The sequence below is a fragment of the Herpailurus yagouaroundi genome, unplaced genomic scaffold, assembly GCF_014898765.1.
Source record: "Herpailurus yagouaroundi ecotype Mexico unplaced genomic scaffold, PumYag 77, whole genome shotgun sequence".
NCBI classification, from domain to species: domain Eukaryota; kingdom Metazoa; phylum Chordata; class Mammalia; order Carnivora; family Felidae; genus Herpailurus; species Herpailurus yagouaroundi.
Window position 1 is genome coordinate 96,945,524 of NW_024412388.1, and position 24,839 is coordinate 96,970,362.

The 24,839-nt window shown below is 55.5% G+C and overlaps 4 protein-coding genes and 1 long non-coding RNA gene across 8 annotated transcripts; 2 read left to right on the top strand and 3 right to left on the bottom strand.

Annotated features, from left to right (window-relative positions):
* Window positions 1-149: 149 nt before the first annotated feature.
* Window positions 150-6,261, bottom strand: RHOC (ras homolog family member C). Of its 2 annotated transcripts, none has more exons than XM_040471326.1 (5): window positions 6,158-6,261; window positions 2,708-2,871; window positions 2,054-2,174; window positions 1,589-1,719; window positions 150-828 (listed from the first exon to the last, which is right to left on the bottom strand). In XM_040471326.1, the coding sequence occupies exons 2-5, from the start codon at window positions 2,861-2,863 to the stop codon at window positions 655-657; spliced, it is 582 nt and encodes a 193-aa protein (XP_040327260.1). In that variant the 5' UTR covers window positions 2,864-2,871; window positions 6,158-6,261; the 3' UTR covers window positions 150-654. The 2 variants fall into 2 exon arrangements, with proteins under 2 accessions (XP_040327260.1, XP_040327261.1); XM_040471327.1 differs by lacking the exon at window positions 6,158-6,261 and adding an exon at window positions 4,091-4,108.
* A 2,529-nt stretch (window positions 6,262-8,790) lies between these two features.
* Window positions 8,791-14,129, bottom strand: PPM1J (protein phosphatase, Mg2+/Mn2+ dependent 1J). 2 transcript variants are annotated; one of them, XM_040471330.1, is made up of 11 exons: window positions 13,755-14,129; window positions 12,294-12,408; window positions 11,662-11,772; window positions 11,485-11,562; window positions 11,087-11,199; window positions 10,717-10,801; window positions 10,050-10,168; window positions 9,782-9,845; window positions 9,522-9,629; window positions 9,254-9,405; window positions 8,791-9,109 (listed from the first exon to the last, which is right to left on the bottom strand). In XM_040471330.1, the coding sequence occupies exons 1-11, from the start codon at window positions 14,078-14,080 to the stop codon at window positions 8,962-8,964; spliced, it is 1,419 nt and encodes a 472-aa protein (XP_040327264.1). In that variant the 5' UTR covers window positions 14,081-14,129; the 3' UTR covers window positions 8,791-8,961. The 2 variants fall into 2 exon arrangements, with proteins under 2 accessions (XP_040327264.1, XP_040327263.1); XM_040471329.1 differs by having other exon boundaries at window positions 11,485-11,772.
* On the top strand, window positions 9,386-15,085 carry LOC121027700 (uncharacterized). The gene is made up of 3 exons (XR_005788875.1): window positions 9,386-9,454; window positions 10,521-10,620; window positions 14,976-15,085. It is a non-coding gene; the product is annotated as an uncharacterized LOC121027700 (long non-coding RNA).
* A 2,598-nt stretch (window positions 15,086-17,683) lies between these two features.
* On the bottom strand, window positions 17,684-21,022 carry LOC121027701 (translation initiation factor IF-2-like). The gene is made up of 3 exons (XM_040471331.1): window positions 19,635-21,022; window positions 17,966-18,577; window positions 17,684-17,733 (listed from the first exon to the last, which is right to left on the bottom strand). The coding sequence occupies exons 1-2, from the start codon at window positions 19,963-19,965 to the stop codon at window positions 17,988-17,990; spliced, it is 921 nt and encodes a 306-aa protein (XP_040327265.1). The 5' UTR covers window positions 19,966-21,022; the 3' UTR covers window positions 17,684-17,733; window positions 17,966-17,987.
* TAFA3 (TAFA chemokine like family member 3) lies at window positions 18,347-24,241 on the top strand. Of its 2 annotated transcripts, XM_040471333.1 has the most exons (6): window positions 18,347-18,396; window positions 19,643-19,700; window positions 21,018-21,133; window positions 21,818-21,967; window positions 22,872-22,996; window positions 24,103-24,241. In XM_040471333.1, the coding sequence occupies exons 3-6, from the start codon at window positions 21,019-21,021 to the stop codon at window positions 24,112-24,114; spliced, it is 402 nt and encodes a 133-aa protein (XP_040327267.1). In that variant the 5' UTR covers window positions 18,347-18,396; window positions 19,643-19,700; window position 21,018; the 3' UTR covers window positions 24,115-24,241. The 2 variants fall into 2 exon arrangements, with proteins under 2 accessions (XP_040327267.1, XP_040327266.1); XM_040471332.1 differs by lacking the exons at window positions 18,347-18,396; window positions 19,643-19,700 and having other exon boundaries at window positions 21,052-21,133; window positions 21,359-21,967.
* The last annotated feature ends 598 nt before the right edge of the window (window positions 24,242-24,839 follow it).

A 24,839-nucleotide genomic window follows, 5' to 3' on the forward strand; every position in this document is an offset into this window, starting at 1 on the left:
CCTTTGCTCCAAGACTCCGCCCTGCCTGCCCGGGAGTCCTGCCTTTGCAGACCAGGGGCCAGCCTGGCAAGCAACTTGGGAGAGATGGGACTCTCGGCTCACAGCCAAGGCAGGGACCAGGAGAGAAAGACAGGAAGCCGCCACACACATGTTGGAGCCTGTGGCCTTTATTCGTGTCCCCCCACCAAGAAGAGCCAGAGTCTAGGCCCCAGTCCAAAGCAGAACCGTCAGGGGCCCGGGGCTCTGGGTTACACCCTCCAAGTCCCCTACCCCAGACACTCCCGTGAGCCAGAAGTGTATAAAGTGCTGGTGTGTGATGATCTTACGGGGAAGGCTGAAGGGATCAAGAGCCCCTCCCCTGGACCAAGGCAGCAGAAGGAGGAACTCTGCTCTTGGAAGGGCAGGGAATTGCCCTAGGTTCCAGAGTATAGGGAGGGAGGGCCAGGCCGCCGCCGCCACCACCACCACCACCACCACCACCACGGGGTTGCTGGAGGGGGGCTGGCAAAATTCAGAAATTCAGATGCAGTCCTGGGCTGGAAGGAACTGAAAAGGGAGCCTTCGGCAAGGAGCCCTAAGAGGATGGGGCCAGGAGGTGGGCAGCTCTGCAACCCTATGAAGGGAAGGGGGGGAACAGGGGAGGCCTTGCGGGTCTCAGAGAATGGGACAACCCCTCCGGCGCTTATTCTTGCGAACCTGGAGGCCAGCCCGAGTGGCCATCTCAAATACCTCCCTCACCCCCTCCTTGGTCTTGGCCGAGCACTCGAGGTAGCCAAAGGCACTGATCCGGTTTGCCATGTCGCGGCCCTCCTCAGATCGCACGGGCTCCTGGGAAGACAGAAGTCGAGAGGTTAAAGGAAGCTGGTGGCTAAGTGCACCTCTCCCCACTTTAGCCATGAGTGTAGTGACTAGGACAAATGCATCTTCCAGCCCTGGGCAGTTTCTGGGCCAGGACCCAAGACTCTTAATGTTTACATCAGATATCTCCATCAGCCCTATATCCCATGGCACACCCTTCTCTGGCCTGAGCATCCAGCACCTCCTAACCAGTCTGCCGCCCGTTCTCGCTTTTTTCCAATAAGTGCCCTACGGCTGCCAAAATTTTTCTAATGCACAGACGTGACCATATCTGCCCCCCGGTTGAAAGTTTTGCCATAACTATCCTTGTAGGAGAGTCCATATTCTTTATCCTGGCCTCTGGCTAGAGAGCCACCTACCAGGTAAGACAGCTCCCTCACTCTGGGCCTTCCGGCCATGCGGGCCCACCAGCATTGGAGTCAGCCCACGCCTCAAGCAAAAGATCTATTATAAGAAGCTGCCTCTGAAGACAGGGATGTTCCTCTTCTGAATAGCCCCAACCCCCAAAGAATGGAAGCAAATAAATTAAAACGCCAAGTGACCCTGGACAAATCACTGCATTCTCTGACAATTTCATCAGGTATGGTAGCGGAGAGCAAGAGCCCTTCTCGTTCTTCCTCACCAGGGAGTAGGAGGTGGGCCTCCACTGCCTCACTGGGAAGTCCACTGGAGAGAAGACCCTAAGGAGGTCATCTGTCCCGGGGGCTCCAGGCCTGGCAGCCCCACCCACCTGCTTCATCTTGGCCAGCTCTCTCCTCGTATGCTCATCTTGCCTCAGGTCCTTCTTGTTCCCCACTAGGATGATGGGCACGTTGGGGCAGAAGTGCTTCACCTCCGGGGTCCACTTCTCAGGAATGTTTTCTGCACAGACATGTCCCGACAGGTGTTGGTGCCTCCACTTAGGCTAGAAAGCTCCCCCCAGGGTCCCCTTCTTTCCCCCCAGCAGTGTTAGAGGCTCTTCAGCACAACAGTCCCTTTCACAGCTCAAAGCCCCTCTGCCCCCACAGTACACCCTTGGAGCCCTCCCCAGGGCCAGAGTCACCACAGTGCAGGAGGCTAACAGGGCCCTGTCCCAAGCCCCCCAGCCTCGGCCTCTGATGGTGGCTGACAGGAGCTGAGGCGAGAGCTACCTCTGGTTGGCTGACTCCAAGGGGTTCTCAGTGCCTTTTCTCCGACGCCCTCACCCCCACCTCACCCAGGCTGTCGGGGCTGTCGATGGAGAAGCACATGAGGATGACGTCAGTGTCCGGGTAGGAGAGAGGCCGCAGGCGATCGTAGTCTTCCTGCCCGGCCGTATCCCACAGAGCCAGCTCCACCTGATGCATAGGCCCAGTGAGTAGCTGGCCTGAGGGCCCCAGTTACACCCCTCCCCTGCCACCCAGAGGTCCTCTTCTGAAACCACTGGTCCTTGTGGCTCACTCAACATTTATTGAGCACTTGCTACATGCCAGGGACAGCGCTAATCACCATCACACAATGTAAATAAGGTGAGGTCTTAGAAATCCTGAGACATGGGTGCTTGATCTCTGTAGTTTATGAGCTCCCTCGTGAGCACCGCTATCTGATTTAAGTGACAAAAACCTTTGAAGGAGGCCTGATCACTATCCCTACTTTGCCGTCAAAGGAGCTTAAGCTCAGAGGCAAAAGGACTGGGCCCGGGTTATAGAGCCAGGGTGTAGAGAAGAAGGAGGTGTATCTAGATTTCCTAAAACTAAAGTTTCACTTAAACTTGTACTGGCTCCAGCAGGGAGAGTGGAGCAGGGACATGGGTGGTGAGGCAGGACATCCAAGGTCCAAAGGGAGGGGGCGGGGTTCCCAGGGGGAGACGGGGAAGGTTCTTGGCCTTCACCTGCTTGCCGTCCACCTCTATGTCTGCGATGTAGTTCTCAAAGACAGTGGGGACGTAGACCTCTGGGAACTGGTCCTTGCTGAAGACAATGAGGAGGCAGGTCTTCCCACAGGCCCCATCTCCGACAATCACCAGCTTCTTTCTGATTGCAGCCATGGCTGGGGCTGGCAGGGAAGAGGCAGTGAGAATGTAGGGAAAAGCCAATATATCCAAAAACACTTCTCTGGGGCCCCCCAAGACCTGGAAACCAAGGCTTCCAGCAAAGAGAGGGAAGGGAGGGATAGGGGCTTGCCCAGGCACATTCTTGCCAAGAACCAATCGTTCAGTCAACTGAGCTTGAAATTCCTAATCTGAGGGTCAGGGACAGGTCTCCCTAGACGGATTAGAATACAGAGGTGGGAGGTGGAAGAATCAGGGAGCCAGAAAACAGGAGTTCTGATCTAATCTACCAACTGTAGGACCCTAGACACTTAAGAGGGGGGATCAGGGACATGTCTGGAAGGGCCAGCTTTTATCTGCTATACATATCAGGGCTTCAAGTCAGACTTTGTTACCAGGATTCTGATACTTCTAAAGTTTAATAATCGCTAGGGTCCAATCAAGAACACATTGTCCCTCACTCAGGACAAGTCCTGCCTGCCCAGTCACAAATGAGGCATCCTCTCCAAGACCACAGGCTAGTAGAACCAGCTACGAGGTGGCAGGTAGATAAGGGAAACTATGCTGAGCATTTCCACAAAAATCATCTCCTTCAGTTCCCAGAAGCCTGCAAGATCGATGGTGTGCTTCCCATTTTGCCAAACTAGGAAACAGGCTCTGTGAGGTTATAACGTGTGTTCAGAGCTGTGGCAGGGATGGCACTCAAAGCAGGGCTGTGTGACTCGAGACTCTGTTAGAGCCTTTTCTACGTATCACTCCAGAGATGGGAAAGAGAGCAGAGAGAAGGAAACCCAGAGGGCAGTGGCAGCGGCCAACCGGCTTCCCTGGCCCACCCCATCCCAGTCCCTAAAGCCAGCCCCGAGTCACACAAAGAAGGCTCAGTCCCGGCAGTGCCCACAGCCCACATTCGGGCAGTCTGCCTTCCTCCCCCCTTCCTTCTGGGCCTGGCAGCAACACTGGGTCACTCAGCCCCAGGCAGGGGACAATGACCACACTGTAGGGAGCCACACATCCACCACAGCAGAGTGACTGAGAATAATCCACTAGGGAATCACCTCCACCCACCCCGCGGACCAGCCCCTTCCTCTCCTCTGTCCAGCTCACCCCAAGGCCCTGCCCACCCCTCCCTGTGACTCAGGGCGAGGAGTCAGCTTCCCGAGGTTTCCATATGTCCCCGGCCCCTAACACACAAGAGCAAGCATCTGCACAGTTCATCACACCTACCCAGCCTCCCTGCCCCTGAGCTGAGCCTCACTTCCTCCCTCCCTGGGGAGAGGAGCTGACCTCCAGCCGGCTGAGGTTCCCAGGCCTCCAGCCTTGGAGGAAGAGGGGGCGGGCTCTGAGAGCTGAGAGGCGGGTCGAGGCTGTAGGGAAGGGGGAGGGGGCTAGAGCCTGAGCTGGGAGGAGCTCCCAAAAAAAGAGCTGAACAAGGACCAGTCCCAGCACCAGCCAGGCAAGGAGTAGTTAAGAGAGAAGGGGATGGTAACCTGATCTCTGCCCCAGACCTGGCTTTTTCTCTCAGTCCCACATCCTGTCAAACTGGGCTGAACTCTTGTACTCCCCACATACCACCACCTCACAGCCTGGCTTTGGTCTGCCTTTTAGGAAAGCGAATTCTCCAAGCCCAAAGCTAGTTCTCTTCAACAGTAGGATCCTGGGTGGCCTCCCGCTCCTACACACATACACACACACACACACACACACACACACACACACGTACAAAACTGGGATGAGAGGAAGTGGATATGAGTCAGAGAGAATTTATAGGAGTTCAGAGGATACAGCCACACACTCCCCACCACAAAAGGGGCTCTCTCTCTGATACCCCAAGACAGGCAAGAAGGCATTCACCTTGCCAGCCGATCTCCTCCAAAACTGGAAACCACCTTCAAAAAGGGGGTTCCCCGGAAATTCTGCCCAGGTGATCAACTCCCCCCACCCACTCCCACTGGTTCCATTGGTCCAGCTGTGTGGAAAAAACAAAAAAAAACAAAAAAACAAAAAAAAAAAAACAGGCTGGGGTAGCCCCGCCTGGGATGGGCAGTGTTGATGAAAGACAGTCATCACCAGGGTGAGTACCAGTTGTTTAGGTGTGAGGATGCCACTACCTGCCTGCAGCAGGACAGTTTAGATGACACCCCATGGTGGGAGCCACAGGCCAGAACTCAGGGGCAAGGGCATGCATTAAGTACTCTGAAGCCCCCAGCTCAATTAGAAGACTTTCCCTTCAGGCTCTCAGTTGGGCAAGAAGGGCAGCTGGCCTAGGCCAAGCCAGGACACCAGGCCCAAGGCCAGCATGGCAAGGACAACAGCTCCCTATTAGAGGCAGCCCCAGAAGAGAACTGCCCCACTGACCCTAAGATGGGCAACCAAACACCACACAGAGGCTGGAATGGAGCCTGAAGCTCCTGGAGCCTTCCCTGAGACCAGACATCCCGCCCTCTCCTCAATCATTCTCTAGACTTCCAGATGAACCAGAGGTAGGCTGTACAAAGCGGATCAGCCCTAAGGTCTAGGAAAGGAATCAGATACCACCTCAACTTTAAAACCAGAAGTGAGAATAGGACGCAGCCTTGCATCCTCCCAGCCCAAAGCCCCAGGATAATCCTGGGTTGGGGAGTGTAAGGGAGGGGTCTGGAAGGGAGGAGATTCTTACTTACACAAAAAGGAGCTGGATGCTTCCCAATCTCCCCTACCTCCCGCCCCAGGCACACTCCAGGAAGCTTCTGGGGAGGTGTCCAGACCTCTCCGAGCAGTGGCAGCCCCCACTGGCCACACCACGCCCCTATTCCCGCCATTCCACCGGCCTGGCCTGGGGGAATTCCCACCTCCACCCGGATTTGTGCCCGGACCCACACCCCACCCCAGGTCCACATCGGGCCGCCCAGCTTGGGAGCTACAGCGTCTGGAATTGGGCTCCCTCGCGGAGACCCAAGTTGCCTCCTGGCTTCTCGCCCGGCGGGGCAGGTTCCGGGAAGCCGGGAGGGGAAAGGCAGGGACCCAGGCTCGGACACAGGAGCCGAGAGGCCCTGCGGGGCAGTTCCCGGAGCAGGGGGGTGGGGGGTGGGGGTGGGGAGGAGCCCTCGCTGCAGCCCAGGGAGGGGCCGAGAGGGCCCGACCCCCGCACAGCCCAGACGCCGCGTCCCGAGGGAAGGAGGGCGGCCCGCGCTCTGTCCAAAGCCCCCTCCCCGGCCGGCACCCGGAGCTCCGGCCCAGAGGAGGGGAGCGAAAGTGCTCTCCCGGGGTCGAGTTCCTGGGACGCCCCGCCACCCTAGCCCCCGGCCCGGGTACCTTCCGCTCCGCTGCCTCCAGCTGCGCGGCCAATGCGGGAGGCTGAGACTGACCCGGGGGGCCCCGCCCCGCCCTCCTTCAGCGCAGAGGCGGGGAGGGGCGGACCCGGCTGGGGGAGGGACCGGCCGGGGGCGGCCCTTGGCTCTGCCCGCCCACCGCCCAGCCGGGGGCCACAGCTGCAGGCCCCCGCCGCTGGCCGGGGGTCGAGGGTGGGATGCCGGGCGGGTTGGGGAGTGGGCGGCGGGTGGGCCCCCTCGAGGACTCAGTCTCTGCTCCGCTTTCCAGCCCCCAGGGGTGGACCGGCGTCGGGAAAGTTGCGAGGCACTCGGGGTGGGGTCGGAAAGGGCCGCTGCTGCCCTCCCGTGGCCAACCGGCCACCGGCGCCTACACGCCCCGGGACCTCGCGGGAGGGGGGCTGCGGAAGACGCCCGCCCTCCTCTCGTAAAATCCTGCGGAGTAAGTACCGCTCAACATCACTCCCCAACCTTGAGGACCTTTCACATCCTTTGAGACCCAGGTCACCTTTCCACTTCACAATGCCCGTCGTTCCCCCAGCCTGGAGTTTCCATGAGTCCAATTACTGTGGACCCCTCAAAGGGCGCTCCTTGAAACCTTTTCTGATCCCCAGCTGGGAAGTCAGCTTCTATCATCATTGCATTATTTCGGTGCCGCTAGGGACACTGCCCCGGTCCATTATGTCGCCTTGGGTATTTACCTGCATGGGTATCTCTTTTACTGTTTGAAGTGGCTGAGAAGGTTGGAAGGTGAGGAAGCCTACCAATATTTCATTAGCTTGTGACCTATACGCTATATAGCTCGGCCCTTTTAATACTCATCATGGATCTTTGGGTTAAGTATACCCATCTCAGTTTGCCTGTAAGGATATTGAGGCTCAGAGAAGTAGCTTGCCCAAATTTTTGCTATTAGTATGTACCTGAGAATTCAGACAGGCCTGTGTGGCTCCAGAGTTGGTGCTCTCTCCCTGCTGTCCTTTATGCTCTCCCCACCCCCCATCCCTCACCACTGCCTAGCACACTGCCTGGCACACAACAGGTTTTCAAGACATAATCACTGAATGAATGAATGTCAGCAGTCACGCAGATTTTAAAGATCTGAAGTGCAACCCACACATTTGATAAATGAGTAAACTGAGGTCCAGAGAAGTTTGGTCCCCAGACCTCTTAACTGGCTCAGTAAACATGCTGCGTGTGAGTGGAGACCTATGTGCTCAGTTCAAATTGATTTCTGTCTTCAAAGAACTTACAGTCTAAATTTGGAATACAAACAACTTAAAGATAGCAAGTTATTGATCCCTTATTACATGCACCTGGGTCTACATACACACATGGACTACTTTAGTCTTACAACAATTCTAGAAGGTAGCACTGCTATCTCCGTTTTGCTGAGAAGCAAACTGAGGCTCAGAGAGGTTGCAGAGCTCGTGGTAGGTCTGGCACCAGAACCCAAACAGCTGGACTCTAGAGCCTCTGCCCTTAACTGCTACTCCATACCCACTACTTTTTTTTTTAATGTATATTTATTTATTTTGAGAGAGAGAAAGAGTGGGGAAGGAGCAGAGAGACAGAGACAGACAGAGAGAGAGAGAAAGAGAGAGAGAGAAAGAGAATCCCAAGCAGGCTCCTCACTGTCAGCACAGAGCCCCACGTGGGGCTCGATCTCATGAACCATGAGATCATGACCTGAGCCAAAATCAAGAGTAGGTCGCTTAACCAACTGAGCCACCCAGGCGCCCCCATACCCACTCCTAGTGTAGACAGTTACATTACAGCCGGCAGTGGCTGTAGTGGGGGCATGCATGGGCTGTGGGATCCCTATCCCTGAAGGACAGGTGAAGTGTTCCAGATAAGGTGATGTGTAGACGTTAAATGAGTTGGAGCCACAACAGGCCCAAAGAATTATGGAACCCCCAGGAGGGTGGTGGGGCTGAAAGATGGGGCTGGAGAAGGAAGCAGTGGCTAGATTATGAATGTCCTTGTATGCCATACTCAAGAGTTGAGTGTTGATTTTGGTCTAGGTGCACTAGGAAGCCACCGAAATGTTCTCTCAAGAAGGAAATAACCAATCAGATTCACACTGTGGAAAGGTCACATTGGGGCATACAGGGGCGTGGAGTTAGGAGGCTAATGTAGTAGTAACAGTTGGGGTGGGGACAAATACGAAATATATTTTGTAACATATAATCAACAGTATGTAGTGATTGATTCACTTGCTGAGTAAAGACAGACGCCAAAGGTGACCAACTCCAAGATTTCTAACTTGAGCCGATAAGCTGGTGCCCACTGGCATGGTGAACCAGAAGGCACGCGTTTGTAGGGAAATGGTGGATTCTGACATACGTTGAGTTGAAGTGCCTGTGGGATGTCGAGGAGATGTTCAGGAGACAAGCTATGTGAACATCAAGTTCAGGAAAGACCTGGGCTGGAAATACTGACTTGGAAAACGCCAGCAGGTGGATGAAGCCATGGACATGGATGAGAGCACGTGGAGTGGGAAGAGCAGAGGGTGGAAGAAGGAGCCTGGGAGCACTACATATTTAGGACGGCTTTGGGGGGGTTCTTTCCACCACCTGAAAGGGCCTTTCAGTTTCTAACCAAAGTAAATAAAGACACACGTTTTATCCATGTGGTTTATTTGCCATTAGCTATAATTCTGGATCTAACTGACACCCCTTCTTCAGTTAAGTTGGCACTAAAGAAGGTCAGGGAGACAACTTCTGATTTGGGTTGGCAGAGGGTAAGCATGGAGAGGCTAGGATGGTGGGGGCAGGGTCAGGGCTGAGCCCCTCAGGAGTAACTGCCTGGCCCTCCCAGGGGGATGACGAAGACCGAGATGTCATCCCCGGAACCCAGCTTGTTGTTGGGGAGACGCCAGCCACGGTCCCGGGGGGTGCCCCGGGCCCCCAGGACCAGAGCTTGGGCCAGAGCCGTGTACCTGCCAGGAGCACACGTGCACATTCATGTACCAACATGTAAATGGGAAGATCGATACACAGGCCCTCATGTGGGTCCCCAAGCATTGCTTCCCTTTGCCCCTACCTTCCCCACTGTCATCCCCCCACTGCCCTACAACTCCTACCTGCTGGGGTCATTGGGCTCATAGGCCGACAGCACCCTGTCCACAGTGGCAGCTACCTCACAGTCACTGGTGACGTCCCACAGCCCATCTGTTCCCAGGACTAGCACATCATCCGGGCAGTGTTCATACTGTGTCAGGTCATACACTCGTACCTGGTGGGAGAAGAGAGTGAAGAAGAAGCTTGGGGACAAAAGGACCCTGGTAAGAAGCCAGCCTGAGGCCCCCAGAGGAGGGAAGGAATGGTTGAGGTAGTCCCCATTCGGCTCACCTCAGGGAAGCAGGAGAGGAAGGGCTTGATGGGCAGAGTGGAGCTGCAGACCTTGAGGTTGTGGTCTCCCAAGCCCCGGGTCACCCCAATGGTGGCCATCACTCGAGCCTAAAGGGAATGAGTGTGGGTGCTGCCACAGCACTCTCCCAGGCTCCAAAGCTGTGGGCCCTCCCACCCCTACCCTCAGGTAGAACCTCCACCTCCCTAGACAAGTTGTGGTGGGTCCTCCTGCCCTCTCCCACCTCTACCGTGGAGTTTACCTTTTTGCCCTCCCCACAGACCAGAGGAAACCTGAGATCCTCCAGCTCGATCTTTTTGTAGGCCCTGGGGAGGGGGGAGTACAGGAGGCATCACCCAGGCATCAAAGCCCCCCCTCCTCTAGGAGCCATGCCCCTCACACAAACCCCTAAGAAGGACCACATCCCCCCAACCCCCAGCCTGGCCCAGCCTCCAGCTTCCACCTTGCTGCTGGTGAGGGACTGGTTGTGTTGCCATGGGAACGTGCCCCAGCTCTGAGGGAAGTGTTACCAGCCGGTCATGTTCTGGTCCCGGTACAGCATCCTCTGCCCCAGCTCCTTGGGCTGAATTCTGCGGGGGAACTCAAGGTGGGTGAATTCACCACCTAGCAGCTCTGGTTTCAGGAAGCCCTGAGGTTGGGAGTGGCCAGACAAGAGCAGAGGCCAGGGAGCATTAGGCTTACAGCACACCCTGGTGTATAGATGTTAATTACAGTAGGGCCTTAAATGGAGTTTACCATGTACCACGCGCTGTTCTAATACTAACGTATAGGAGCTCATTTTAACCCTCACAACAACCCTTAAGGCAGGAACTAGTGTTGCAAGGGAACCGTCTGATGATCAGTTAGCAAAGTATTCCAACTGGGATTCAAACCCAGGCAGTCCAGCTCCAGAGTTAGGACTTTAAAGCACTAAGCCACACTGCCTCTCATGGGCCTTTGCTATTTCCTTTCCCCACTTCTGACTCCACTTCCTTCCTCAGCTGGGGCCACCGTGGGAGCACTGGAGTAACCCACGTTCCTTCCTCCTACATGTTCCACCAGGTCAGCCGTAGTGTGCAGAATAGCCTTCCCAGTGAGCAGGTGAGGAGCTGTCTGTGCAGTAGGGATGGGGACATAGGCTACAGAGAGCCACAGAGTCCACAAAGAATGGGAGTAGAGCGTTTAGTTCCTACTTACAAGCAGCTGAAGACGCTGGCGCTCAGTCTCCGGGGTGAACTCCCGGGACATTGGAATGATTTCACCATTCCGGACAATGATGGCTCTGCCCAGAGAAAGAAAAGGTTTGGGCTTGGCTCTCCTCAGCCCCCTTGTGGAGAATTCCAGAAAGACCAGGCTTTCCCCATAATGACCCTTAGGGTTCCTCACCCAGACCCCCATCTTTCCTCCCCTTGTGGCTATTTCCGGTCCTTCCTTATGTCTGTAACTGCTCCTGACCCCATCCCTCCCTCCAGTTTTTGATTTTTAAAGCCCACCACCTCACTGTCTTCTATGCCCCCATCCCAGAGAGTGGGACCCCCTGTAGGCATTTTCAACCCCCCCACCATACCTGCTGTCACCTGCATTGGCCACATACACCTTGCCTAGCAAGTAGACTACAACCAGTGCACAGCAGCCCCCCTCCACTTGGTGGCCGCGCCGCTCCCGGGCCATCTGCTCATCCTGCCACGTGAAGGAGGGTCAAAGGGGTGAATGAAGAAGAGGTTCCAGGCACACAACCACCGCCCCATCTGCAGAAATAAACTGGCCCAGCCAAGCCACACTGGAGGAGAGGAGGGAAGACATGGGTATAGCTAACTACTCCTTCCCTCCCTACTGAACCAAGCTCTGCTCAGGCCCTCAAAGGTGTTGTGGGTTCTCAGGGTCACCCACTTAGGCCACTTGATCCCCATCCAGAGTTGACCAGAGGGACTGCCTAGCAGGCTCTTGCCAAGACCACCCACTCACCATAAACTGGAAGGCATTCTCAATTGCCCCCACTACCAGGCTCTCATGGGTCACTTCCTTCTGCGAAGACCAGCAGGACTGAGGACCAACCAAGTGAGAAGGATCAGAGGAACCTGTGGCCCCTGGGGTAGACGGGAGGCAGAGGGGAGGTGGCGAGGGGTCCTGGAGTATCTCTACCAGGTCTTTTAGCTGCTCCCGGATGTGGCGATGAAGGAGCCTGGAGGCCATTTCGGCAGCTCCGCCCCCTGCATGCCCATCAAACAGGCCCCAGTAGTAGAAGCAGAGTCCCTGGTGGAGGAAAAGTTGGAGGTGAGGGGGAGGGGGGGAGAGAGAGAGAGAGAGAGAGAGAGAGAGAGAGAGAGAGTGTGTGTGTGTGTGTGTGTGTGTGTGTGTGTGGCTTGTATTATGTAAGACTCTGGGGCATCCATATAAACATCCGAGAGGAGGTCAGAGTTTGGCATTAAAGGCAAATTAGATTTGTTCACTCATTTACCAAGGGCCTATTATGTGTCAGAAAGAAAAGCATCAAAAAAGCCAAACTCCAAGGATAAAATATGCAAAAATAAATACTGGTAATTAATTACCATCCATAAATACAGTAGTACCTATATTCTAAGTGGAAAACTGAACATTTATACTGACATTCTAACTGTTTAAATGCCACATAAAGGTTCTATGTCAGAGGTAGAAAGCTAGTGAGTTAGGAGTTAGGTCTTCCACATGTCTCGGATTTAAAACCAGATGCCTAGAATCCCCCGGAAGAGATGTGACCAGGTTTCTGGAGGCTAGGGGCTGGGGTGGGGGCTTACCTGGCCTCGGCTAGGCTCCCTAGGTACCCCTGAAACACTCCTCCGACCTTCCACATACACCACTTCACAGCAAGCCTGGTCCTCATTGTGCCGGCTTTTGCCAGCATTGATGACCCTGCCAGGCCAGAGTGACCACATCAGGTTGGACACCAGACCAGGTCCTGGAATAACCCCCACCTTAGACACACACACCCTCTCTAGCCTGCTGGCCAAACTGAGAAAGGTCACAGCCACCTGGGATCCAGGCCAGAAAGAGGAGGGGAAGGGAGGCAGGGCAAGGCACGAGGAGTACTGTCTGGGTGTCAGGCCCCACCACCTCACAGAAAAGCCAGCAGCAGCACCTGCCTGCCTCAGTTCCCCCATCCCCTGCAAAGGGGGCACCCCTGTGGGTTGCTGGGGAAAGGGTTGGACAGGGGCAGCAGGAGGTCTTACTATCCTGCTTGCCAAGACCCTACATCCCGCCCTGAAGACTAGTCAACTTTTCTAGTGCCTGGTCTATAGCACCCCACCCTCATGGGCACACCCACCTTTATCTTAAAATCTTCCAGTGAAAGTTTCTGCTGCTTTGGCAGTGAGGCAGTGCTCCAGCCCAGATAGGGAAAGAGGAATTGAAATAGGGTAGGGGTGGAAGCCCACCTGAACTGCGCAGAAGCCACATAAGCCACCAACTCTTCTCAGATAGAAAGCTAAAGGAGCTGGCGGTGGAGCCACGGGTCTACCAGCCACCACCCTCAGCGACCTCAGCGCCCCCGTCTCCCTCAAAGCTCTGCTTTCCCAGTAGATGCATTAAAAATACACCCGGCCTGGGAGCAAGCCGGCTGCTCCCGCCACTCCGACCGGGGGTCCGCGACTTTGTCTGGCCAGCGCAATGCCCCCCGCCAAGGGGCGTTCAAAGGGGACCCTCCTGCTTCCCGGGCGGCCCCCTCCCCCGCCCCTGGGGAAGCCGGAGGCCGCCTGGTGTCGCGGGCTATTTCTGGGTGTGGAGGGGGAGGGGAACGGTAAGAGGGACAGGGAACTGGGGCGCCGGGGTCGGGAAGCCCGGGAGCGAATCTTTCTGGCTGCCATCTCCTCTATGAAAAGCTCCCCCAGCCTCCTTGAAGCCCCGCCTCCCTTAGCCATTAAACTGCCGGGCCCCAACAGAGAACTGGCCAACTCATCCTTCACGGGGCCCTCCGCTCTCCGAGCTCCGGGCTCTGGAAGGGAACAAGGTCCTGAGGCGGCGCGGGTGAGGGAAGTCAACGAGCTGGAAGATCCTGAGGAAGACTGCACCGACTTGAGAAGCGGCTGGGAGGGGGTGCAGCCCGAAGCCCAGAGGATAGCAAAGGTCCTGGGAGAAGGGAGTTCCCAGCGCCGAGCGCCGCCAGGGGCACGCATCCCAGCGCCGGGGATGCCCAGCTGGGGAAGGGTCTAAGTAAGGGCTGGGGGTCCCATCCTGGCTAGGGTGTTCCCGGGGACGCTCACTCGGCGTAGCCCGTGCTCCAGGGCAGGCGACGGCCGGTGTCCGGGGGGCTTTGCACAGCCCGGCCAGCGTGGTCGTCAGCGCGTCGCAGCCCCCCTGGGCTCAGCTGCAGAAAGGTCGGTCGGGAGAAGCTCGCTCGAGCCTCTACTGTCTTCGCGGGCGCCGAGCTCCCGCTCCCAGCCCTCGCCGGAGGGCTCCTGGGCGCTTCTGGAGGGACGGCAGGCTGCGCGGAGGGCGCGTTGGAGAGGTCTGGGGACTTGGGGCGCGGAGGCGGGGCGCCCCCGGAGCTCACCAGGTGCGCCACGGCCGAGCGCACCCGGTTTAGCATGCTGCCTCCCTGCCCCGCCCTCGGCGTGGCCCCGCCCCGAGTCAGGCCCCGCCCGCCTAGGGCGCGCGGTGGGCGGTGCTCGCTCCTGCGGGCTCTCCACGGCCATTGGCTCCGCGAGGGCAGGGCGGGTCCCGGGAAAACTTCCTCCTGCTCTGGGCCGCCCCCGCACCGCCCCGCTGGTTCGCGGCCTCTTCCCGCCTAGTTCCGGCTACGCTCCGCCTCAGTTCCTTTGGGGAAGAAGGGTCTGCTGTTGTGGGAAGGGGACGGAAGGAAGGACACCCTCCAGATTAGACATCAGCTAGAACTTCCCCATTGTGACGGGGTGGGTGGTGTCTCCTCGCCTTCCGTTCCTAGCAGTTAGCCCGGAGGATGATGGAGCTGATGACCTCAGAGCAAAACCAGCAGCTTCGGCGACCCGCTGGGTGTGAGACACCTGGTGTGACAACACCTCTGGCTGGGGCTGCTGGAGTGAGAGTGAAGGCGAGCCAACTGGTGCTGGGTGTGCTGTGGGGGTGTGAACGAGGCGGGCTGGAGTCGACCATCCTGAATTAGGGAGCTGGGGGTAACTTCCTGGGCTCCTGAGAGGGCCCTGCTCCCCATGACCTCTAGATCTGAGAGAGCGGTTACCACTCCGACTTCACTTTCTTTCTCAGGATCCAATTCCCTGTTCCCCCCCTTCCCCCAGCCCCATTTAGACCTCCCCTGACCACATCAGGGCTAGAGGAATATTTAGTAAGGATAACTACAATAACTGCTATTTATGGCGGACTTTCTATATAGTAGGCCCGCTACAAAGCACTTTCTATATATAGTAGGCCATCTATACTGCACAGTAACACTTCAAAGTAGATTTTATTACGTTCTTTTTACCGATGACGCACCTGTCATTTTACAGAACTTGCCTCAAGAGGTCACACAGTCAGTGAGAGACTCACACCCGTGCCAGTCCCCAGACGCCCAAACTCGATTCCGTCTGATGAACCAAGCTAATTTGTCGGGATGGTGGAGGAAGGGTTAAGGAGGAGGTGAATGGCAAAGAGTGGGGCTTCTTCCTCTTCCACCTTCAACTCAAGACAGAGGCCGAACCTGCAGGCCGAACAAGTTCTGTAGGTACCGCCAGGGGGAGACAGAGGCCAGGCTAAGCACCTATCTGAAAGGAAAAGGTGGCACTAACTTGATGTTCAAAGAGCCCTGTTCCCAAGCCTGGTTTCAGGAAATTAATCAGTAGACCTCCAGAGAACCTCCTACCCCATGTACTGTCCAAATGAGGACAAGGCCCTTGTGGCCCTAATGCAAGACAGGAGTAGCCCTCAGGAATCACTGGCACCAAGTCTGTGGTTGGGATGCCATCTCTGTGCTCTGTGGGTGGAATGCTTCCTGAACGTAAGTCTCTCTCTTCCTGAGCTGAAGTGTGCCCCCAGAAGGGGTGGCTTTCCTGGCAGCTTCCAAATAAAAATCTCATAATGATCATTCAGGTCTTTATATTTGCTGTAATTATACCTGCACTCTGGGCAGAGACAGCCAGAAAAATAGAAGTCACAAAGAAAAGAAAAATCAGACCCAAAGGCACATAGAGTGGCAAACGCAAAGGGGGGGTAAACGGCATGGTGCTGCTATGGGTATTTCCCTCCTGTTTGAGAAAAACAGGAACCAGCTGTCAGATAAATGGCATAAACAACAGCACAAGCAAAGACTGATGGAAAAATATAACATCCTGTCTATTTTTATTATTCAGTGTTTCTGGGGCAGTTTGCTTACCACTTCTCTGTGTCATCCTGCTCCCTAATCCCTGCTCTTCACAGCACCCATCATGGTGTGGCTGCAAATAGGCCACAGAGCCAGGACAGAGAGACCCCTAGCTCTAGCACCAGATGGTCATCAGGGATGTCAGCAGCACTCTTGGGCTCCAGAGCAGCACCCCCCACCCCCCGACTAAATCCTAAGGCTCTCCTGTCTCTGAACATCTTACCTCTGATCCCTGGCATCATCACACCTCCTCCCTCCTCAGACTGCCCAGAACCTGGTAAGAAGGTCATCACTTCTACTCATCCCTGAGGCAGCAGAAAGTGAGTGGGAAAAGTGGGTGGGGTAGGAAGGCAGACTTGGGAGATATTTTTCTCTGCTGAGAGCTGAGACTGCTCAGTGCCTGGCCCTGCCAGGAATGTGTGTGGCCCTAGCCAGTGAGGGCAACTGGGCATCCTCAAGACAGGCCCCTTTTATCCTAGGCCATGTGCAGTGGCTCAGAGTTCAGAACTAGGCTTTTCCCCTCTTACCTCTCCCCACCCCATTACTCCAATCCCAAAGCCCTCTTAAAGTAGAAGAGTGGTCCTCCTGTTAAGAGAAAAATTCACAGACCACTTCCTTCTTCCATTTGTCTAAGGCTTTCACATCCAAAATCTTACCCTGTAAAGAATTAGAAATTGCATTTATATTGTAGCTTATATAATGAACATACCGGCTCAAGTTTGGCTCTCAAGTTGGGGTTCACAGCCATCAACCATAGAGACCAATTATCAGCCCTCCTGCCTGCTCAGCCTCTACCTCATACCTCAGCTAGTCCCTTCCTGCCCCTGACCACACCATTCCTCCTGCTCTGGGCTGCCCGCCCCCACCCCCGGTACCACCTCGCTGGCTTGCGGCCTCTTCCCACCTGGTTCCAGCTCCACTCTGCCTCAGTTTCTTTGGGGAAGAAGGGTCTGCTGTTGTGGGAAGGGGACAGAGGGAAGGACACCCTCTAGATTAGACATCAGCTAGAACTTTCCCATTGTGATGGGGTGGGTGGAGCAAAGATCATTTGCTCTTCCCACCTGGATTTTAACATTTTCATAGTGGAGGGCTAACATACCAATCTAGAAGTGCATTGTCTAATAGAATTTGGTGCAATGCTGGGGATGTTCTGTATCTTTTTAGTACAGTAGTCCCTAGTTTCATGTAGCTATTGAGCACTTGAAGTGTGGTGAGTGCAAATAAAGTGTTTAGGGGCACCTGGGTAGCTCCGTCTGTTAAGCCTCTGATTCTTGATTTCTGCTCAGGTCAAGATCTCATGGTTTGTAAGTTCTAACCGGCATAGAGCACTGGGCTTACAGTGCAGGGTCCACTTAGGATTCTCTCTCCCTCTCTCTCTGCCCCTCCTCCACTCATGCGCAGGTACCCATTCACACGCACTCTCTCTCTCAAAATAAATAAATTAAAAAAAAAAGAAACAATGTTTATATTTTATTTAGTTTATATGTAAATTTAAATTAAAAATTTTTTTGATGTTTATTTTTGAGAGAGAGACAGAGTGAGAGTGGAGGAGGGGCAGAGAGAGAGGGAGACACAGGATGGAGGCAGGCTCCAGCCTCTGAACTGTCAGCACAGAGCCCCATGCAGGCTGGAACTCACAAACGGTAAGGTCATGACCTGAGCGACCTGAGCGGAAGTCCCATGCTTAACCACCTGAGCCACCCAAGCGCCCCAACTTATATGTAAATTTATTTTTCTTTAGTTTTTCAAGTTTATTTATTTTGAGAGAGAGAGAGAGAGTGAGAGAGAGAGAGAGAGCATGAGCAGGTAAAGGGCAGACAGAACCAGAGGGGGAGAATCCCAAGCAGTCTTCAGGCTGTCAGCACAGAGCCAGATGCAGGGCTTGAACTCAGCCGTGAGATCGTGACCTAAGCGGAAATCAAGAGTTGGAGGCTTAACCGACTGAGCCACCCAGGCACTCCCATATGTAAATTTCAATAACCACTTGTGGTTAGTGGCCATCATTCTGGATAGTGCACTTCTAGAATCTTCAAGACTCAACCCCCCCTGGAGATCTTGGCAATCCCTCCTTACACTCAGCCCCCACCCCCACCCCAGAAGCCACAAGACGGAGAGTTTTCGGGAACCTCTCTGGCTTACCCGGCCTGCACCGGGGAGATGTTCACCCGGACTGCTGCGGCGGGGGCCGGCCCGGCCCTCCTCGCTCTTCTTCCGTCGGCCGCCAGGGGCCGCTGCGCCCGCCTGTGCCCGCCCGCTCGCCCGCCGGGAGCTGTCCGAGAGGAGGCGGTGGCGCCCGCAGAGGGGCTGGCGGAGCGGGGGTGGCCCCCGGCGACCGGGAGGCGGCGGCAGCTGCGCGCGCCCTGGGCTGCTGGCGGGAGCCTCCGAAGGACCCCGCCTGAGCCTTGCGGAGCGGCGCCGGGCACGACCGTGATGCCAGTTTGGCCGGAGCCCCGTCGCCTGCCGGACGCCGCAACTTGGTGAGGGACACAGGGCTCCAGACTCGACACGCACCCAAGCCGGCCGCTCCGGCCCGAAGTCCGCCTTTCGGAGTCTTGGTGCCGGACTCAGAGGCAAGTGGGCACCGCCGTGGGGCAGATAGATCCGGAGGGTGGGGGCTCAGAATTTGGAGGAGTGGGCGAGCGCTGGAGGAGGCCGGGAGAAGGCAGTGCAAGCTTAAAGGCTCTTGTGGTCCACATCCTCGACTCCACGCTGTTATGCGGGCTGCTAACTCAGCCTCCCCATAGCCTGCATCTTTGGTTTGGGAAAAACAGCCAGGCAAACTGAGGCAGGAGAGTGGAAGCCCAGGAAAATCTCAGAAGCTTCCCTTCCCCGCCGCCTCCACCGTCTCTCTGAAGGAGGGAATAGAATTCCAGAGAGCTCAGCCCAAATGCACGCTGCCCATCTTTTGGGTCTTGGGGCTCATGGGAGAGTTGGCTTGGAGGGTGTGGCAGCTCAGAGAGAAAAGGGATGAGAACTGCCTGAGAGAAGACAAAGCTGGATTTGTAATGATGGGAATGAAGGTTCCTGAGGGCGACGGAGAGGAGATACCTACTCAGAAAAGAGATAAACCTTCTGGGAAGCTCTTGCCCGCGGAGCACACTCCTGGGGTATTGGCACCACTTCCTCCATCCATCCCCATAGTCCTCTCTGGGCCCCACCTTCCCACCTGCCTCCGCTCCACCTCCCCTCAGAGGCTGACGGATGAGAGGCCATAGGGAGAAATGGAGAAGCTGTTGAGCTGGGGCCCCTGAGGCTAGAGACTGAGAGGAACCCCATTCTAGCCCTCTGGAAGGGAAATGGGGGTGAGGGTGACAGAGCTGAGCCAGCTCTGTGTGAGTCCAGGACAGGGGTGCAGTGAGGGTCGGGGTAGAGACAAAAGGATTCAAGACCTTGGGGTCTTTTCCAGGTGTCTCTTGGAGCAGAATTCTGTCAGAGCCTGCTCAGGAATCCTTCACTGGCCTTCAGCTCCCCCCACCCCCCACCCCAAGGCCAGAGCGGAGATAACTTTGATTCCTAGACCCCTCTCTACCATCTACCCCACTTTACCCTACCCCCATCCCCCCCCATGGGGCAGAGGAACCCTTAGGTTGCTCAGGCTAGCTGCCCTACCTGTTCCCACAGTCTGCAAGGATCCCTGCGAATTCCTAAGGCAGAGGAGAGACTCTGTGTCCTGCCCTGCACCTTGGGGAAGCATCGGAATTGGCCTCTACTTCAGTGCCACCCCTTGTCCTTACCCGGGCCCTCCCTCACCCCCTACAGGACCATGGGCTCCTTCTAACCCTTGCAGGCCCCAAAGAGTCTTTCTTACTTGTCCAGGTAGAGTGAGTCTGAGGCCAGTGGATGAACAGACAGAAGCTGAAAGATCCCCAAAAAGGTGAGTGAGGAGACAGTTGACATGGGAGAGAGTTGAAGTGGGGATTGGGGTCAGGGGAGGGGGGTGGTACAGAAATCAAGCACTCTGTCCAAAGTTCTGGCATTTGGCTTGGCCTCTGGTGTTCCCAGGATGGTGCTGACACCTGAGGGACCCCAATAATGTCCCAAGGGGCCAGCAGTGCAGCAGAGAGGATGGTCCAGGCTCCTTCTATGCCTGGGCAGCTCCCTGCTGCTCTATGCCTCTGCTTCCTTGGGATCCCCTCCATTTCTGGTTCCTCCTCTGGGATAGATGGGAGGCGGGACCCATCAAGGATGGGGGAAGAGGAGAAGCAAAGTGGTGCAGGAGGAATAGGGCAGGCTTCTGCGCTCTGGGCCTCTGCCACCCAACATGCTGCCTGGCCTTGGACAGTCTTTGACTTCTATTAACTATTAGCCCTAGTTTCATTTCATTTCATTTCTTTTTTTTAAATTAGAATCTGTTTAAATTGAATTGCTACCACATTCCCACAGTTCAAAACCCGAAAAAATAAAAAAGCAATAGGTAAGTCTCCCTTCTACCTCCATCTCTCAGCCAACCAGTTCCCCTTTTTGGTGGCAATCAATGTTACTGTGTTTCGTTGGTACATTTTCCAGGGCTAGCTTATGCATATTTAAGCAACGTATATAATCTTTCCCTTTTATGCATTTAATACACACCATCCTGCACTTTGCTTTTTTCCCCTTAATGGTGGATTATCGTTAGAGATCATTGCATGTCTCAGTACCTAAAGCATTTCCTCAGTCTATTTTATAGCTGCCTGGATGTAACTGCCTTTGTACAGATCCTCCACAATGTATTTAGCCCATGCTTTATTGATGGCTGTTTAGGTTGCATCCAGCCTTTCGAGTATCAGTTTGCTCATCTGTCAAATAGGTACAAATAATCCTACTTTGTAGGACAGTTGTGAAGGCTGCAAGGGCATGTATGTGAAGTGCTTAGGTCAAGGGCTCAAAAACTGGGAGTCAGCAGTATGGTTCCTTCTGTGTCACAGCCCTCCAAGGGACCACATCTGGTTCATCCTTCAACACCCTCTTAAATGTTATCTCCCCTACAAAGCTGTCCGTGCTTTTCCCAGCAGGACAGTCTCCCTGCTCCCTTTCCCTGCTGTAGAGCTCACCACTTTGTATGGTTTGTGCCAGGCCGGGAGTTGCCTGGGGACAAGGTGTGCATGTCCTGCCCACCTCTGTGCCTCCCAGAGCGCGTGGCACAGAGGTGCTGGGGCTGGACTGTGGGGAGCTCCTGCCCAGAGTTAAGCAGGGTGTGTGCTTCGCTCCGCAGGATGCGTGAGAGGACCTCTCAGAACTGGAGCACTGGCCCCTGGCTGCTGGCACTTTACCTGGCCTGGCTGTGGACCCTCCTCGCCTCAGCTTCCTTGCAGCCGCCAACTCCCACAGGTTTGGGGGAGGTGGCAGAGCCTGGGACAGGGATTCTCAGGATGCCTGGAGAGCTGGACACCACCCCACCCTATTCCACACAGGCAGATCTCCGAGGCTGAGGGTGCAGATTCTAGGGGCTCTGACTCCTTCTCTGGTTTTCGCCCAGGAATATCCACCCCCCCCCCTCTGCTATCCCAGCCCAGAGAAGGTGTGGGCAAACCCCTTGCTCACCTTTCCTTCCAGGCCAGAAGGTGTTCTGCAGGGAGAGAGGCCCTGGGGTGGAGGCTTAAGTCTTGCCTCCTGGCCTAATTCTGTGGTTTTCCTTCTGGGATGGCTAAAGCCTGTGTAAGCGGATGATCCTCTCCACGATCCTCTCCACGCATTGTAAGCCCCCGGGGCCCTTGCCCTCAACCGGACAAAACCAGAGGAAGTGGGGGCTGGTGGGGAATCCTACCTCTCTTCCACCCAAGGGCCAGGCTCCGCCAAAGAGGGTTGAGTGTGGCCTGACTGGGGAAGAAGGAAGGATAGGAACACTGAAGCAGCAGGAGGATTTCCTGTGTTTCCTCCTCCCCTGCAGTTGGAAATCTCTTGAACACCCCTCCCCTTGGCGGGGAGGAGGGCCTGGAGGATGTGCAGGGCAGGTGGGAGGGGAGCAGGGTTGCAGGCCTGGGCTGGGCACCTCATCTTGTCTGGCCACTTCAGTCCTTGTGAAGCAGGGCACCTGTGAGGTGATTGCCGCTCATCGCTGCTGCAACCGGAATCGCATCGAGGAGCGCTCCCAGACTGTCAAATGCTCTTGCTTTCCCGGCCAGGTGGCCGGCACCACGAGGGCAAAGCCCTCCTGCGTGGACGGTGAGTGAGAGGCCGGGACCCGGCGGGGAGGGCCCGATCACAGAGATAAGGAGGTCTGTCTAGGCCACACCATCTGCTCGGGATATGGTTTCATACCATCCCAGGGCTTTGGCAATCAGTCTCAAATGCTGGGTACCTCTGGGGGGAGGAGGGCAGACGGACCATCCCCACTTCATCCCTCCCTCTCATCCACATTCACTATCCACATTCACTGCCAGGCGCTATGCAGACGCATTCTGTCACATGAATCCTCTCACATATCCTGCCAGACTCACACTTAACTCCCCCAGACCTTGACCTCTCCTCCTGCGCCTCCGAGGTCTCTTACACACACACACACACACACACACACACACACACACACACACACACACCTGCCCATTCTCCTGTGGCCTTGACCTTTCCCTCACATGGACACAGATGTTTCACTCACCCCTCCCCCCCATGATTGCACCCATGCTCGTAGGCTTACACTCACGTGACCATGTTGTAAACGTGCCCACTTGTGCTCACGTGCACGCCTGCTTTGCACTCCTGCTCTGTGGAGCCCTTTCACACTTGCTCACATACACCAAGTGGGTATGTTGAAGACCGTGCCTCTCTGCTAATGCCATGGTGACTCAACTGAAGGGTTCCTTGGAGAACTTCCCCTGCCTTCACCCCGTGCTGTCTTGGCGACACGTAGGGGTCAGTGGGATTGACTTTGATACAGTTGTGTGCCCCAGCCTCAGCCTGAGTACTGCCTTTCTGAGCAGCCCGGAGTAGGGGAAAGACAGGGGAAGGCAGGGCTCACAGCCGGCGGTGTGCAAACTTGCACTTCATTCCGCACAGACTCCCCGCCCTTGACTGCACGCTGTATTCCAGGACAGCTTAGAGCTGCCCTCACTGCCTCCTGCTCCCACAGCCTCCATCGTCCTGCAGAAGTGGTGGTGTCAGATGGAGCCCTGCCTGCCGGGGGAGGAGTGTAAAGTGCTCCCGGACCTGTCGGGATGGAGCTGCAGCAGCGGACACAAAGTCAAAACCACCAAGGTATCCAGCGATGGCCACTTCACCCCACCCTACGCTTCCCCTATCACGTGGGTTGGAACCGGGGGCACGGGAGCCTGGGAGTCTAGGCTGTCGGCATCCCAGGAGGAGATCCGTGAAACATGTGGGCACATCCACGGTCAGTCCCCTGGACTATCTCGACTCCAGGGACTGGAGTTAGGGCCTCTGGATTTGAAATCTTATGTGTCCTGGGCAAATCCCTAATGCTCCATATGCCTTCGTTTCCTCTTCTTCTCAGGGTGAGTCTGACTCCCAGAAAATGTCAGGTCCTTAAGAACGAAGTAGAGAATTAGGAAATTGTTCAGATAATTCTGAGGGGAATCTCTGCCCACCCACCCCTACTGCAGACCCACCCCACCCCCGGGATTAACTCCCTGCAGCTCACACCTGTCCTCCTCTCATCTTACTGCAACAGCACCCAAGAGGATTATTACTTTCATGGTTTGCTGCCTGCCCCGCAGAACAAGGGGTAATGAAAATTTTATCAAACTCATTAGCAATTCCATGTGTGTCATAACTAATCAGTTGCATGGCTCTGTCATCAGCATTTGTGCAGATCAGTGACACTTGGGGCAAGCCAGAAGCCTGCCTTCTGCCTTCCCTTCCCACCACCACACAGAGCAGACAAGCAGACATGTAAACAGAGAGGAGAAGGTGGCCTTCAGGGTTCTGAAGAGAGCAACATATTCGTAGGACACAGAACAGGAGGAGTTACGGCAAGAAAAAGTGTGACTAGATGTAAAGCAGAGCATCCTGTCTGCAAGCAGGCAAGGGAGACGCCATCCTGAGTATAGTCAAGACCGGAAGACGGCGAGACCCGCCAGAGAGCTCGTGACATTTGTCACTATTTTATAGGTTTGGGTTTATAGCCTATAGATTGCGGTGTTTGCAGTTTGGTTAGCCACTCTGAAGCAAGCAGTGGTGAGGGGTGCTTGATTTATGTTTGTGTGGGCCACGCCAGCCATGCTCTCCCAGCCTGCACTGCTTTAGGGAGAAGGGATCAACAGCAACGACCTTTATATGACCTACATCTCCTGGGGAGTCTTGGGCATTCCCTTCTCTAACCTTCCCCATCACCCGCTCTCTAGGTCACAAGATAGCTCCTGGGGTCACGGCCTGGACAAGACAGCTTGACTGAGCCCTGGACTGAAGAATGGTATCGTTATCAGCCAGCAAAAATGGAGATTCACTTACCTGGACACATGCCCTGTGCCAAGTGCAAGATCTCTTTTTCCAGGGACATTTCAACTGAGTTGCTCAGCCGATAAGGACGGATCTCCGGCCACATAACTAGTGTTGTGCTGGGTTCTCCTGGGGGACCCAGAAGAAGGTCAAGATACCGTCCCTGCCCTTGAGGGATGTCCAGTCAAATTGGAGAGTTGTTGAAAGACAATTGAGCTAATTTAGGTTAAGACACTGTGTGCGGCTTCCGGGTCACATGCTGTGGGCCTGTTGGGGGTGCGAGGGTGAGACTCCCACGGCCCTTCAGCCACCTCCTCGCCACAAGGCATGAAGACAAGAGGTCACATCCACCCCCCTCCACTTCCCTCCCTCACATGGGTCTGAACACCCAGCAAGCTGCCAACATGCTGAGGGGAAACCCCCTCCCCTTGATGAGAGACCAGCTGTATCTCATTTGCATGGGACCGGGTTGACTTGGGGAAGGAAAGCTGAGATGAAGCCAGTCAACTTCCCAGCAAAGCTTCTGCAGAGGTGTGGCCTGGTTTGGGCTATTCATTGGGTATGGGACGGACAGGACCTTAAAATTACCACCATCCAAGCACCTCAGGTTTTTGTTTGTTTGCTTATTTCAACAGATGAGGAA

What these genes read in the sequence shown, in the direction of transcription:
- PPM1J (XM_040471329.1), bottom strand. Translation starts at nt 14,080, where the DNA reads ATGCTAAACCGGGTGCGCTCGGCCGTGGCGCACCTGGTGAGCTCCGGG. An exon ending in GCCAATGCAGGTGACAGCAG is followed by an intron (nt 10,802 to 11,086) that starts GTATGGTGGGGG and finishes TTCTCTGGGCAG; the next exon opens with AGCCATCATTGTCCGGAATG. An exon ending in GAGCCCAATGACCCCAGCAG is followed by an intron (nt 9,110 to 9,253) that starts GTAGGAGTTGTA and finishes TGCTCCTGGCAG; the next exon opens with GTACACGGCTCTGGCCCAAG.
- TAFA3 (XM_040471332.1), top strand. Translation starts at nt 21,469, where the DNA reads ATGATCCTCTCCACGATCCTCTCCACGCATTGTAAGCCCCCGGGGCCC. An exon ending in AAAGCCCTCCTGCGTGGACG is followed by an intron (nt 21,968 to 22,871) that starts GTGAGTGAGAGG and finishes CTGCTCCCACAG; the next exon opens with CCTCCATCGTCCTGCAGAAG.
- LOC121027701 (XM_040471331.1), bottom strand. Translation starts at nt 19,965, where the DNA reads ATGGAGGGGATCCCAAGGAAGCAGAGGCATAGAGCAGCAGGGAGCTGC. An exon ending in GACTCACTCTACCTGGACAA is followed by an intron (nt 18,578 to 19,634) that starts GTAAGAAAGACT and finishes CCCAAACCAAAG; the next exon opens with ATGCAGGCTATGGGGAGGCT.
- RHOC (XM_040471326.1), bottom strand. Translation starts at nt 2,863, where the DNA reads ATGGCTGCAATCAGAAAGAAGCTGGTGATTGTCGGAGATGGGGCCTGT. An exon ending in CGACAGCCCCGACAGCCTGG is followed by an intron (nt 1,720 to 2,053) that starts GTGAGGTGGGGG and finishes ATGTCTGTGCAG; the next exon opens with AAAACATTCCTGAGAAGTGG. An exon ending in AGCTGGCCAAGATGAAGCAG is followed by an intron (nt 829 to 1,588) that starts GTGGGTGGGGCT and finishes CTGTCTTCCCAG; the next exon opens with GAGCCCGTGCGATCTGAGGA.